General features: G+C 37.2%; 4 protein-coding genes across 4 annotated transcripts in view; 2 read left to right on the forward strand and 2 right to left on the reverse strand.

The window, feature by feature from the left end:
* Positions 1-329: 329 nt before the first annotated feature.
* On the reverse strand, positions 330-3064 carry LOC116303484 (2-acylglycerol O-acyltransferase 2). The gene is made up of 4 exons (XM_031713035.2): positions 2538-3064; positions 1616-1829; positions 1174-1373; positions 330-970 (listed from the first exon to the last, which is right to left on the reverse strand). The coding sequence occupies exons 1-4, from the start codon at positions 2971-2973 to the stop codon at positions 813-815; spliced, it is 1008 nt and encodes a 335-aa protein (XP_031568895.2). The 5' UTR covers positions 2974-3064; the 3' UTR covers positions 330-812.
* A 151-nt stretch (positions 3065-3215) lies between these two features.
* Positions 3216-6115, forward strand: LOC116303486 (U6 snRNA-associated Sm-like protein LSm1). The gene is made up of 4 exons (XM_031713037.2): positions 3216-3402; positions 4005-4073; positions 4523-4638; positions 5010-6115. Exons 1-4 carry the CDS (start codon positions 3357-3359, stop codon positions 5193-5195), a joined length of 417 nt encoding a protein of 138 aa, XP_031568897.2. The 5' UTR covers positions 3216-3356; the 3' UTR covers positions 5196-6115.
* A 1202-nt stretch (positions 6116-7317) lies between these two features.
* Positions 7318-9918, forward strand: LOC116303483 (protein disulfide-isomerase 1). Its single transcript, XM_031713034.2, has 4 exons — positions 7318-7915; positions 8225-8549; positions 8768-8908; positions 9313-9918. Exons 1-4 carry the CDS (start codon positions 7554-7556, stop codon positions 9619-9621), a joined length of 1137 nt encoding a protein of 378 aa, XP_031568894.2. The 5' UTR covers positions 7318-7553; the 3' UTR covers positions 9622-9918.
* LOC116303474 (protein O-mannosyl-transferase TMTC4) overlaps positions 9846-14474 on the reverse strand; it is a 9751-nt gene continuing 5122 nt past the window's right edge. Inside the window, exons 7-18 of the mRNA XM_089032023.1 lie at positions 14464-14474; positions 14089-14145; positions 13914-13985; positions 13480-13559; positions 13325-13376; positions 13127-13182; positions 12928-12991; positions 12516-12593; positions 11734-11848; positions 11382-11494; positions 11168-11237; positions 9846-10776 (exon numbers count right to left, since the gene is read on the reverse strand). The exon at positions 14464-14474 is cut by the window's right edge and continues 164 nt beyond it. Coding sequence (XP_088888149.1) covers positions 10637-10776; positions 11168-11237; positions 11382-11494; positions 11734-11848; positions 12516-12593; positions 12928-12991; positions 13127-13182; positions 13325-13376; positions 13480-13559; positions 13914-13985; positions 14089-14145; positions 14464-14474 — 908 coding nt within the window. The 3' untranslated portion in view covers positions 9846-10636. The remainder of the gene's footprint in view (positions 10777-11167; positions 11238-11381; positions 11495-11733; positions 11849-12515; positions 12594-12927; positions 12992-13126; positions 13183-13324; positions 13377-13479; positions 13560-13913; positions 13986-14088; positions 14146-14463) is intronic.

Below are 14474 nucleotides of genomic sequence, written 5' to 3' on the forward strand. Positions count from 1 at the left end.
AGGACACAAAAGGACAATGGACTCGGGGCCCTCAAGCAATACTGTCACGAAATACACTGCGTGATAAACTTCCAAAACTCAAAAAACTGTGTCTTAGAAAAAAATAATTTAGATCTGAGGGGCAGAAACGTTCTCATAAATAAAGTAGTCTTTTCAGGAGAAATTTCTAAAACCTAAAACTCTTGTTTGTAGGTATTGTGTTATGATCAGTACCCATCTGAGCGGTCAACTGAGTTAAAAAATTCTTCCGATGTTTTTTGTAAAATTGCCAGCTCTTCCCAATGCGATCTAAAGCGTGTTTAGTTAGATTGCAATGAAAGTGAAACAAGTTTCCTGGTTTAAGTGTGATATTCATACGTACATTTATTTAGCAATATTTTTCAACTCTACATTGTATGCAAATACTTCAGAAGATTTGTACAAAGTGTGTGAACGAAACATAAGAATTTCTTTTATAGATCCATAGAGTATATTCCTTATAACTACAGTGTCTGTTACTTAGGATTGAGGGTTATATTAGCTTCGTTTTAGTGGCAAAATATTCGTAAATACCAACGATAAAGTAAAGAATGCACAGCTTCAACAGTACAAACACTTTCAAATCTTACAGTCCCTAAACTGGTAGTTAGTGAATATTTAACACAAAATCAAGGCTAAACCCCTGAATGACAGAGAATTCAAAACTGTAATACTCAGTCCTATGAAACTGATCCTTATCTTTACTTATATTAACATTTGACATCTTTGGACCTGTCTTAGGAATAGACATGTTTATCATGTCATTTATGTTAAACATTCTTATCCCAGTTGCATCACTGGATGACAAGCTTCGTTTCTTTCGGGATGCCATATCTGTGTTTATGCTTGTGAAACAGGTTGATAAGTCCTTGCACATATTTCTTGTGTAAATTGTCAATTTGCCGTTGAGTTGGTTTCGGCACTGCTTTCTTCACCAAAATTGGGGAACCAACTAGTGGGAAAAAAATAGGATGAAAATAAGAAAAGAAATGAGAATAAATGACAGAAAATTATTATTTAAAAGATGCAGTGAAAATGTTTTGTTGTTCTGTTCTTTTTTATCAAAGTTACTTTGTTTAGTGACATGAAATCATATACTAGAATGGGATGGGAGAAATTAATGAAGAGAAGGGAATAGGATGGGATGATACTTACCTACTGTATATATAGGAACCCTGTGAGGAAGAAGCCCATAAGAATTTTCCACAAATCCTCTGCCGTAGAATAATGGAGGTGCAAATGATGCTATACTTTGGAATTTGGCTTGGAATCTTCGCAGCCAGGAGCCTTTAGGGTTATTTATTTGGTTAAATAACTCATTTTCTCCAAAAGAGTAAACAGGAACAAGAGAAGCACTGAAATGCAATGAAATGAAATGAAAAATGGGAACAAAGGAAAAATAAAAGTATGTGACGATTATATAACACTTTTGGAATGAATCTGGAATGAAACATAATGAATCTTGGCTAGCAGACTATGTTCCAGTAAGGTACTCTGCTTCTAAGGTGTGCCGTTAACCCCCTCCTACTGTTGTTAGTGCTCCATTTTACCGGTGAATACATAAAATCTGGATTAAATATATGTATCAGTAGCTCACCCATTCTGCAATGCAATTTTCACAAATCCTTTTCTATTCTTTAAGGTCAGCTTATGAGAGCCAGGGCGTGCCTCTAATGATTCTCTAGCACCACCTACGACAATAACTGCAGCATTTCCAGAGCCCTGCAAACAGCTATTAATTGATTCCCTTGAAACATCACAGACACCACCGGCCATCACAAAATCTCTAAAGAATGGGAAGTTGAAAATTACTGAAAATAGAAAAAATGCATAAAATTAAAATGGGATAAAATATGAGAGAGATGACATTACTATTTTAGGGGTGATTTTAGGGGAGTGCAGAAGTGGCCCCTTCTGCCCTTGGACTGCTCTAAGTTGTTGTGTCTATGATCTTATTTTGTCACGACTGCCTTGGCCCTAACTTTTATAATTTCTTGGATTTGCTCCTTATATAACAGATGTAATAATAATAATAATAATAATAATAATAATAATCTTTATTCACATGTCAATATACTTATTAACATTAATATATAAAAATTTAAATATCTCAAATCTATAAAGTATCATACTTAAGAACTACGAGAGTGCTAGTAATTATTACATATAGTTGAACGGTTATTTGTAATAATGGCCATGTATACTATACCAGTAAATCAGATGAATGCAAAAGCTCTAATTATTGATGATTATGAATGGGATGATCAGCCTACATGAGACTTGCATGTGGCCTTTGTACAGCTCCTTCTCCCCTCACCCTCCTCATCCTCCATCTCAATTTTACCATGGGCCAGGGGTAGAAAGTGGTTTTATATGGCTATTATATTGTAGAGCAAAAATAGAGGTGGGTCATGACCCAAGTCCTCAAGCCCCATTGAAGCTGTCTTTAAAATAGATATATACATGTACATGCTCATACATGTCCATACATTAAATCCGAGGATTAACATTGTCCTTACATTTCAAGGTCATGAGATGTGGCGTTATTCCAGGGAACAACTCACTGAATGCCGTCGCTTCCGTTGCAAAATTCAACCAAGCTCCAAAGCACATAATGCCGTGAGGATGATATCCAAACACGTAGTTTCTTTTCGGATTGAGTTTGGCAGTCTTTATGAGCTGTACAGGGAAGAAATCCCTGACTAACTTCCAAGTCTTTAGCTTGCGAAAAAATTGAAACCTCCTTCCTCCATTGCGTGGTGTTTTAGTATCAAAGAGATAGGTCCAAAATAAATATATTATCGTAAAGACATAAAAGGGCGAAAAGAGCAAATACATTGTCAGCAAAACACCTATAGTATGTCCAAGGAAGAATATAATACAGAGGACCGTAATAATTGTTAACTGTAGAGGTTCTATAAAATCTGGCATAACCAAGGACACAGATCGTTCCATTTTGCCGTGATTTCCAACCCTACCAAACGCGACAAAATATTTCGACTTTGAACTCGGAAACCCCGCAAACCAAAGCTTCCTTTCTACCACAGTGGAGTTTGAACTTTGGTTAGCACGTGAGTATGATTACAAGATTAAAATACATAAACAAAGATCAAATTTTCATATTTCTGGTTTTTGACACAACGCATTTTTATTTCCGGTTCCGGTGGATTCCAGTGTTCCAAGCCTCTCATGCGGCTTGGCTACTAAGTCTTCCGGTTTCCATCGAACGATTCTTTGTACAAAATTTCACCAGTAAAGTTTATTCCTTCTAAGAATTCTGCTTCTAACTTGACATTCATGAGGGAATTTTGTGGCCTATGGCAGGATAACATCTAAGTATGAGTTTCTTGCCAGGCACAGCGAGTCTTATCAAGGAAATCGATAGTAAGTCTTGTGAAACTTTGATATTTTTGAAGCTATTCTTTGAAGTTGAGCTTCGGTTCTCTTGATTTTTCATTATGACTTTTGAGAAGTGTGTTTTAAACTTTTCCCCTATTTTAAAAAATAAATATTGAAATCTAAATTATTGGTGTGTACATAATTGTACACTTTGTACAAAATTGAATGACTTCTTTTATTTTACTATAAAAAGAGTTTTGCCGCACTCTCATACTTCTAATAATTATCACAATACTCCTTTTTACAGTCCTGTTCAGTGACCACAAATAATAGTTCCAAGTTGAGGTTGAGTTGCAGCGCATAGCAAAACTATAGTTTATCATATACAGCAACTCTAACCTCGACTTGAGGCTATTATTGCATGGTCACTGAATGGAACTGTAAAAAGAAGTATCCAACTCTCTCCACCCAACATATATTGGTGAAGCACCAAATAAAATACTGGTGGAGGATCTGTGATGGAATAGTATCCTATCTGGGGAGTGTCAGAGATACTCTTTGCTATTTAATGGAAGTAATTTTAGAGCGTCTGCCCAATTTTAATTTAGGGATATTGTCTAATGGTGTGTCATTTCTTGAATTCATAGAGAAGCTTCTAGTTGTGTTAAGAGACAATAGGACTCTAATTGGATACTTGAGAAGCATTGATCAGTTTGGTATGTATCTCTTAGATAATACACTAGAACCTTTTTTCTTGTGATGTAACCACAAGACTCAAAATCCCTTGAGATATAGATAAATGAAACAACCCCTATGTTGGTTGATCTAATGAGAGAAGCTAAATTATACCAATTCCTTTGTTATGGTCAACCAACATGGTGGCTCTGTCGTAACATGACTACCCTAAGAATTATTGAAGCATATTGTTAATTAGAGGCTGCTAAATACAGGTTATATCTTGCGTGAACCCACCCTTCTATCAGTTTACCCTACCCTTCAAATTATATTCAACAGACCTTATATTGATTTCCCCCTCCCCCAGGGGGGGGGGGGGGGGGATACCCTCTTCTTTATTCATATTGACTTGTATCTTCTTGTACATTCTAGAACTCTACCCTCCACATCCATTTTCTCACCCCTGAATTTTATATTTGAATTTTCACAGCTAATCTAGTGCTACAAGATACAATAGAGAGAATCCATGTAGGAGATAAATATGGGGATATAAACAGAGGAATCTTTGTGATCAGAGGAGAAAATGTGGTCTTGTTAGGAGAAATTGTAAGTACTAGAGCACATGCAGTAAAACCATGAAATAAAGACAAAGTTGATACTGACAAATAGTAGCCATTTAGTGACTAATAGTTACTAGCTCTCAACCAGAGCATTTATTAAACAAAGACACAAATGGTCTCTTGTGTATTTGTCTTTGAATGATGAATGTTCTTGTTGAATGCTAGCAACTATTATTCACTAAATAGCTACTATTTGTCAGTAGCAACTTTGTTTTTATTTCATGGTTTTACTGCATGCGCTCTATATAATGAAGAGTTTTAGAATTTTAACACCGATTAATCTTGTTTCCACCATTTGCTTTTCATCCAATGATCTGATCACTGACTGTTTGTTTTTGGCTGTTAACTATGTTAAAGGACCAAGAGAAAGAAAAAAATTCAACTCAACAACAAGTGTCTGTTGACGAGATACTTGAAGCCCAACGAGCTGAGCAAATTGAAAAAGAAGAGCAGGAAAAAGCTAAGAATAAGGCAAGACTACAGCAAGGAATGCCTGTTAATACTTCTGAATCCTATCTAAGCACTGATGATAGGTTTCTTTGATTCATGTGTAACTGTATAAGATAAGTTTCTCACTATAATGTGAGGGATAGGAAGGGAGGGGCAATGTTTTTGTATGCTATTCTATTTAACAGTTTAAAACTTGAAGTTTACTTTCTGAAGTTTCTGAAAATGTTCAAGCACTACTTATAAAGGATAGGAACAATTAATGATAATGAACGATATCTGGCATCATTTATTACTATTTTTTCAGTAAGGATTATACAAATAGTTGTTTGAAACCTATAATATTTTAACTTTTCTTTAGTTTTGATAACAATTGCTAAGGTATATAGAATAATGTTTCGTTTTCTTCAAAAAACAAAAAAATTCTTAAAAATATGTTTATGTTTATGTGTTGGATATGTTTATATGGGATACCACAGGAACCCCAACATAAGGTTCCTTTGTTCTTTTCTTCGGAGTCCTTAGAGACATCCTTTGAGTCGTTCAACAAAGCCTGTTGTATTTTCCCAGGGGTGCACTGCAGTTTGTGCATGTGTGAATCACGTCTTTGCAGGAATCCAAACAGAATGGTATCAAGCAGCAACCAAACCAGCACCTGTGGGGGGAGGAGAAAGGATTGAGAAATGTTCAATATCAAATAACTAGTTTTATTATACATTTTACTGACTGTCTCACTTCTGATTGGCTGACAGCCCCCAGCCAATCCATGTTATTGTGTAAACTTGAAATGATAAATGTATTATCTGTAGGCTTTTCTGCAGATAATAGAGATTGAAATACGTTTCCTATTTCTTTGAAAGCAATATTAAATCTTTATTTCTGGTTTACAAAAGGCATAATAAAATTATTATTGAATTCGGCTTTCGAAAATTATCAGGACCAAAGCCGCGTTATCTGCCTGTAACCTTCTTTGATCAATGAAGAAGTTGAATAAAATCCACTATGTTTCTCGTTCATTGCATAGTATCTTCATTCATTTCTGCGCAATTCTTGATATATGGTTTACGGCTTTTTTGTTATAACGTTGTGTTTTCTAACATTGGATAGGCGGAACGAGATTCTTTACTAAATAAACGAAAATGAAAAATGAAAAAAGAGAGAGGTAGGAAGGAAGGAAGGAAGGAAGGAAGGAAGGAAGGAAGAAAAAATAACTGGTATTATCCCATTTAGCTGTAGCTTGCATTTTGTGATTTGCTTATCGTGCTTACCCCAGGAGGCACAAAATACTAGCAGCAGCGTAGGTCAAATTTCCATCTTCTAGAACCGTACGAGTCATGACTCTTGCTTGACAATACGGACAGATCACTTGAACGGGAAACTCTCCATAGATTGGCTGAACCTTGCCAGGAATGGGTTGGCTAACTATTGGCTGGTACGACATACTGTAGAGATAATCCTTCGTAGGATATTCGCTTTCCTTGCCGTGGTAGACACGCAGCGAAAAAAATCAGAATTCTAGGAATCAAGTTCAGAAGTACAATCAACCTGAATAGATGGGTCTTGATTTCATCGACTGTATACAATTGTGTTTAAATTGTAGGGATTCAGACGAAGAAACGTAAACAAAAGTTCTTTATCTGTTGCCGTTTTTAATGACTTGAAGTGTTTCACAGTTTCTAGAAATATTTTTCTCTTGAAACTTTTTTGGCTCAAAGTAATTTGAAAAATTGGAGCCAAGCTCAACAGGTGTTTTGTTTCTCACGAATGTTTGACTTGTGGTCGTCTCGGTATTTCAGCTGTTTTTATAAAACTCCACAATTAACTTCCAGAATTGTTGTATCTGTTCTGTAACCGAAATTCAGTGCTTTAGCGATGTTTTTTGAAGATTTTCGTTCAAATAAGACAACCATGGATTTTGGGTTTATTAAGGCATCTGGTAAATGTTGCACATGCAAACTTGTTATTTCGTGCGAGCAAGGACAAGGCCGTTGGAGAAAAGATTTTCGTAGATTTTAGTCAGTTTGAGCAATACGCGGTACGATTGTGTCGTCTTAATGATATAACAGAATACTCTCAAAAGATAATTTACGATGAGAAAATCTTCATAAACGTTCGTAAAAGTACAAATTTTATTAAATTATTCGTGTTATTTGTTTAGCTGCTTTTTATATCCTTCTTTGTCAGCTCTAGCGATGACGAGTAAGTTCAGTGTTTCGTTCTTATTTGCTAAACCTTCCGCCAGTAATCGTTGACCAAGTGGGAAGGCAATACTCGTAAGCTTAAAACAAAAATTCTTGAACTTCAAAATTACAAAAAATTGCTTAGGAAATACTGTGAACGAAGGTCCAATATTGTAAAAGTCCGTTGTAACGTTATATTATACTTGATGAAAGTTTAGCAAAACTCGGTAATTTTAGTTACAAAATCGAATGACCTTTCGTTGTTTTCTTGAATATGAATTTCCATTTAAGTAAAGAGTTGAACGCATCGTTCATAGTTGGAATCATTTTCTTTCTGGCGGGTTTTTTCGTCGCCGAAATTCAAAGCTTAAACGTAGTGGAAGTCAACAGCGGCAACATCGACAAGATTGTGGACGGATCCAAGTTTATTTTTGTGTTTTTCTACGCTCCTTGGGATAAACAATCTCAGAAAGTGCTCGAAGTATACGAAAAAGTTGGAGAGGAATTCTCATCCAGGGAGGATATTATCATTGCCAAAGCAAATGCATATGAAGACGTTAAACTGGCAACGAGATACTGGATCGACCGCTATCCGTTGTTTCGCTTCTTCATCAAGGGAAGTAAAGTAGAAGAAACGTAAGTAAAATGTGTGAAAACCAACAAAGTAGGTCTTCGTTTCCCGTAAATGTGCGGTGGGGTGGTTCTGAAATGGCTTCCATTGTGGACCAATCAAAACGCTATACAATTTTTGGTATCCAATCACATTGCTTGAAATTGGAAGCCATTTCACTGTCATGATGCATGCATCGTGCGTTTCAATTTTTTTAACGAAATGGAAAATGGTTTTTGCTCTCCTCCAGTCTTTTATTGCCTCGCCTAACTCTCTTCCAATCTTTCAATAAGACCTCTTTTTCTTAATTATTTTCCGTGAAACATTTCTTACAGGTATAAAGGAGGTAGAAAGGCTGAAGATTTCATCAGCTTTATTCGGTCTCGTTCATCCATCACATTCAACAAAGAAATCTTCACAAGGCCAGTCATCGAACTAGACGACTCGAATTTTGAGCGTATAGTTAAAGACAGGACCAAAAATATCATGGTAATGTTTTACAATGGTTTCTGCAAACTTTGTAGACAAATGGAGTATTCTTATCATCAAGTGGGGCTGACGTTCCGTAACGAGCCTGACTGTGTGTTGTCCAAGCTGGATTGTGATGCGTACGTTCCTGTCTGCTTGGAACAAGTAATTGCGCATTACCCTACTATCAAGGTGAGTTGCGAGAATCTAGTTTGAGGGATTTTGTATGCGTTAAATGTAGCACTTTCCCCGAGGGATGAGGACAAACTTGAGCAAATGTTCATGCACATTTCTTGTGCGGAGTGGTAATACGAGCAAGACTCTGCAACTGCAATAACTGCAACAGGTGCTGCGCGATTTTGTTGCCCGCATTACCACACTCAAACGTAACTAATCTTAATTTCCCTTAGATTTACACGAAAAAGAATAAAGACGGTTTCATCTACGAACCAGGCAAAAACCAAGAGTTTTACAGCGAAGCGAACATGACGACTTTTATGAATGCACTTTGTAGTACGCAGAGGATTTCGAAAGGCCGCCTGGACGCAAAGGTAACAGCACATCAGATATTACACCGTATTCAGTTAAATTCCCTCATTTTATAAGAATAAGAAGCTAGGATACGAATAAGCTTATTATTGGGGAGATGGCCACCTTCGAAAGAATCGCGCTTCTACAACTGAATTAAGAAGGTTGCATGGTGGTGGGGATAGAACATTAAAAGCATGCAAATATGCGAATATGTGAACGAAAGATATTTTTAAATACACGGTCTGACCTGATATTCTTAATGATGATAATGTTGATAGTAGTTGTTAAACAACTTAATTTTTTGAGGGTAGTGGCCGTTCGTTTTTTACTTGATAAACGCCATGTAGAAACGTACCCAGTAGAAACGTACCCAGGAGACGCGTAGTGTGCACTGGTCGCGTAATATCTTTATTTTCTTGACCAGGCTGGCAGGTTGGAAGAATTTGATCAACTCGCAGTACAATTCATGAAAGACTGGAGCAAACGTGAACAGGTTCTCAGGGAAGTAAAACACAAGTCCTCTACCCATGATTCCAAGGAGTACGCGGCTTATTACGCGTCAGTCATGGGGCGCGTCATTAAGGAGGGTGGTCACGTGATCGGACACGAGATTGAGAGAATTGAACTCTTGATTGTAGGGCAAGTACATCCGAGGAAAATAGACGAACTGGAGAAGCGTAAGAACATTTTGAAACAGTTCCATTCGCTGCATCATGAAAGAGATGAACTATGAACCCAAAAACTACCTCGCCCTCTCCTCCACGGTTTGATAGAAGACTGGTAACTAATTAGCGTGTCTCGCATGGAATTATGGAACTAAATTGAAGGAAGCAAGCACGAAGTTCCATCATTGATAACGTATTCCTAATTTCAGCCCCACAACTCCATGCTGAACGAGTTTTTTCCCCTTTGCTTTTTTTACCCCTCTAAGGCCACCGAATAAATACGACACCAAAGTAGCTTATAAAAAGATTTTAATTGCCGCTTGCAAAATTCAATCACTGATTTATTAAAAATGATAAATATTTAAGCCTTTGAAGCAAAAGTCTTTTTTAAATTGAAATCCGAATTTCCTGAAAAGAGTGGCTTACTTGATTCATCTTTTTTGGGGATGGTTCTGGACTGAAATACAAATGACGCAGCCACAGACAAATATCAAAAGTATCCCCAACGAGACCTCCATTTTTAGCCTGCATTTAGGCCGTGTGCCTCTGCCGGAGATGACCAGAAGATGTATGGCTGGGAGTAAGGATAGAAGCTAAGTGAAAAATACTGATAAAAGAAAACTTGGTTCATGTTTTCCATGAATTTTGATTGTATTTCTATCATTTTGGTAGTTGCCTTAGCCTGCGTTTTATCCGGATTTTTTTCGTAAAGTCTTTACGCAGGACTTTGCGAAAGAAAATTACGGATGCAACGCAGGCTATATAGTTGCCTGCGTCTTGCGTTTTGAAAGGTGACAAAATGCAATGCTTAAAGGAGTCAAAAATGGGAATTTTTCTTGGTTATTTCATATTCTGCTTTGACATAAGACATTGGATGTGTAAATATGATTTAGAACTTTAAGATTCAACTGATAATGCCTTATTCTGTGGAAAAAGTTTTGCAGATTAGATGATTTTTTTTGTCAGTCCCTTTTTCAAAGGAGAAAAGCCAAATTCTCACAAGACTTGAATTGAATATGACATAGCTTATTAAATAATTATCAAAAAAACCTAATTATCTGAATTATTTATCAATCTTTTTTGTTACTGTTTTAGTCTTTGCTTAGTTCTTTTTAGTTTTTCGATATTTTCTCGTATATTTGCTCCATGCGGGTCTAGTTTTAAAGCTTTATGGTATTGTCTTTCAGCCTCGTCTAGCTTTCCCCATCGATGATAAAGAACGCCTAGAAAATCAAGCAAACGAACAATCAAAACTGATGTTCACTAACATGTCACGTGATGTTTTCCCGCCATTTTTCAAGCTAGCTTTTCATTAATCTTTCTCGTTCCCAGAGGCAACGTTCTTTTCATTATGATTCCAACAAGAAATTGTAAAAGACTGAAACCAGCTTTTTCTGGTTCAGGTTTAATTGTTTTGAAGATTTTTTCTGTTTTGTTGTATTGCCCAATCAGACAACAATGGTGGTTCCTAGTCATTCGTTTCTCGGGAAAAAAAAAACAAAACAAAAAAAAAAAACAAAAAAAACAAAAAAAAAAAACAAACAAAAAAAACAAGAGAAACGGGGCTCAGTCTGGTAACGAATTGCAGACCAAAAATTATTTGGCTCAACTTACCGAGATTGCCTTCAATTTCTGCTACTCGTGGGTTGATTTTAATCGCCTTTAGAAAATGTTTTTCTGCTTCCTATCATCGATCAAAAAAAGAAATAACAACACCAACCTGTCAATACTGCTATTGAGTGTTTCAAAATATTTTCAATATGTGGCACTAAATCGACCAAAGAAACGTCTGGAAAATAATTTTTGATGTATACATGTAACATTTTACCTCAAAGAGTTTTTCTTGTCCTAGCATGTTGCCCAAGTTAAAATGAATAGAACTTTCGCGTGGAATGTACTTCAAAGCTTCTCTAGCGAGCGCAATACCTTCTTTTCTCTTTTCTGTAATTAGCGAAAAACATAAGTAGTATGCAAGGGAAGAATTCCAGATAATGCCATTGTATGCAAGCAAGGAAAAAAATATTTTTAGGAGAATCCTGGAAATGGTAGAAAATATCTCTTTTGCAAAACAATGCATTTCAAGCCTAGACTTGGAACCGCTTAGCCCTTTCAACCCGTGTTGATCCCCTCGGGGTGATTTTAAAGAAAAGAGACGGAGCAACATGTTTAGGCTGCATTACCTGACTTATCGAGCAGGAGAATGTGGTTCAACCAGGCTCCCACGTGGTTCTTGTTCAAACGAACAGCGTTCTCGAAAGCGGCAATAGCTTCGTCACCTTTTTCCCAGTCAATATACTATCAAAACAAGTAGCATCAAAGCGGTAAGCGAATCTCTGTACAATCTACGTTGCGCGTAGACTTTAGTAAAAGTCCTTCGTCCCCATAGCTCACGCGCGCTGAATAAAGCAAGTCTACGTTGCGCGCAGCAACTGAAAACGTTACAGTCATACATAGCTGTGACAACGGAATAGAGTTTTGGAGGACGTCAATCAAATATTGTTTCCATGACATTGTCAGAAAACTGGCAAAGTTGTCAAGGGCACGTGCCTATGGAATGTCACGGAAACGCCTTGATAGACCCCTCGCATGTGACGTCAAAGCAGCTCTCCATCTGGGGGGGCAAAACACCAATCTCCTGAGAATTGGAACCTGTTGTTTTGTCCCCCAGATTGAGCTGCATTCCAAAGTGCTGCAAGGGATCTATTAACGTCCACTAAACCTAGTTAGTCGCGACGATGTTTGCGCATGAGATATCGATAAAGAACTGTGGACGTCAATCAAAGCGTTTCCATGATATTGTCGGAATAACAAGTTTCCAAAGGCTTCTGCTTATAAAATAAATCATTTATTTTGCATTTTCGTCGTTGCCGTCGAAAATACGCGCTGAAAACTTTAAGAAAGTTTTCAATCTAGTGATTTGTTTTCCAGCTTGTTATCAAAGTAGATCAGTAGCTTTGCTTACCAAATTGCCAAGGTTGAAGTACGCATCGGGGTATTTCTTCCTAAATTTGATGGCATTTTTGTAGCACACCTCAGCTTCCTGCAGATGAAAACAAATTCAGCTTTGTTGTTCTCAGAAACCTAGGTTGACTAGGGCCGGGTTTGGGTGAAAAGGTTTACACGGAGGGAGGGGATGGGAGAAGGGTGAGGGAAATTATGGGAGCGCCCCCCCCTCCCCCCTACCCCCGATTACAGTGCGAATCGAAAAACCGCGGGCACCTAGAAATATTCTAGGAATGTTCTATTCTTCTTTGGCCTATCAGAATTGACTTTCTCAAGAAAACGGAAAGATAACAATAATGCTTCTGATTGGCTGAATAAACATTCTTGAAATATTCCTAGGTGCCCACGATTTTTTACCCTAAACTAAGTACCTCCATCTTGTTCATGGCGGCTTTGACTGTCCCCAGGTTCATCCAACCAGCAGCAAATGTATTGCTAAAAGAAAAGTTAAGAAAAGTTTAAAGAAAAATTTATCAGAGCATTCTAAAATACACATTTGAATTTGAATCAAGAACGGTTCTGATTTTACTTGTTGGTAAAAAGGGGTCGCTTCGACTATAAATTTTATACCTGGACTTTACTGCTTTTTCCAGTAACTCCTCTGCTTCGTTGATTTCGCCTTTGTCCTGTTAACAAGTGCAAAGCCAGATTTTAAAATGATGATTTTTGAAATGAAGCATACAGGTAGCCCAATTCTTAATGAAAATAACACACAGGCAACCCATAGCTTGCAAAAAAGAGGTGCGATGTTCTATTAAAATGTCATACCTTTAAGAGATTTCCCAAATTGTTTAAGGCATCGTGGTATGTTGGATTCAGCCTGGAAAATACAAACCAAGGCATAAAATAAACCTGTGAGAATTAATATTGGGAAGTGAATGGATAGTGGAAAGTGAAAAGTGGAAAATGGATGGAAATTTTACCTGATAGCTTCCCTGTAGTATCGCAGGGCTTCTTCGTCCCTGTGTTGGTTCGAGCGCACTTTACCAATATTATAATGTACCTGTAGCATCGAAGGATAAAAACCAGTATCAGTGATGAAACACTGCACTTTGAAATACAACAAGCAACATGGTTTCTCCAGCATGTCCCTTTACCTTGCAGTAGTTTTATACTCATATCCCAGTCAGGGGAAGGGAGGAGCAGGGGGATGGGGTGGCCAACATTTTCCAGCAGTATCTCCATATAATACTAAACCCTACAGGGGGAGGGGAGGAGAAGGAGGGGAAAACGAATTGAAAGGAGTTATCTCTCCTGAAATTTTAAGACTCAAGAAAAACATTTCTACTCTTCTGATCCCCAGCCTGGGCACTTTAGTGTAACCCTCACTCGATTATTCTTTAAAAACACTTTTTACCTTGGCATTCAGAGGGCACACAGCTTCTCCAGAACTGAAAAGTAAATCTTCGTTTACCCATTCACCACTCCTCTGAAAAATGAGTGGGGAAAAGGAAAATGAGTTTTTGATTTGTTATGGTGTATGATGTTTAAAAGTAAATGTCGTTTTTTTTTTTTTTGCATATTCAACTTACTTTAATGGTCCAGAGTGTAAAACAGACTATCATGGTGAACATGCAACAGGCAACATACTGAAAAATGAAGAAAACTTTACGTCAAGAGTGTCATTTTAAAACTTGTGTCTAAAGCAACTTTCAAATGCTCATTTACACATGAAAAATACATCTCTCCTTTGTCAAATATTTTGTTTAGAGTGATAGGCTTTAACCTGGATTCCAGAGACAATTCATTTAAGAGAAAGAGGGTAATCAGAGGGTTGGCAGCACAGCAAAAAAATCCCTCTGGCACCCACGGCATTTTAGCTTAGGAAGAGTTTAGGATCAAAAGCCATTTGAAAGTCGCTACAAATACAACACACAGAAGAACAATGTTACAAAACCACTACTTACTTTTCTTAAAT

The sequence above is a fragment of the Actinia tenebrosa genome, unplaced genomic scaffold (genome assembly GCF_029948245.1).
Source record: "Actinia tenebrosa isolate PJP-AT-01 unplaced genomic scaffold, QUT_ActTen_1.0 PGA_scaffold0__85_contigs__length_37466705, whole genome shotgun sequence".
In the NCBI taxonomy this organism is placed as follows: Eukaryota; Metazoa; Cnidaria; class Anthozoa; order Actiniaria; family Actiniidae; genus Actinia; species Actinia tenebrosa.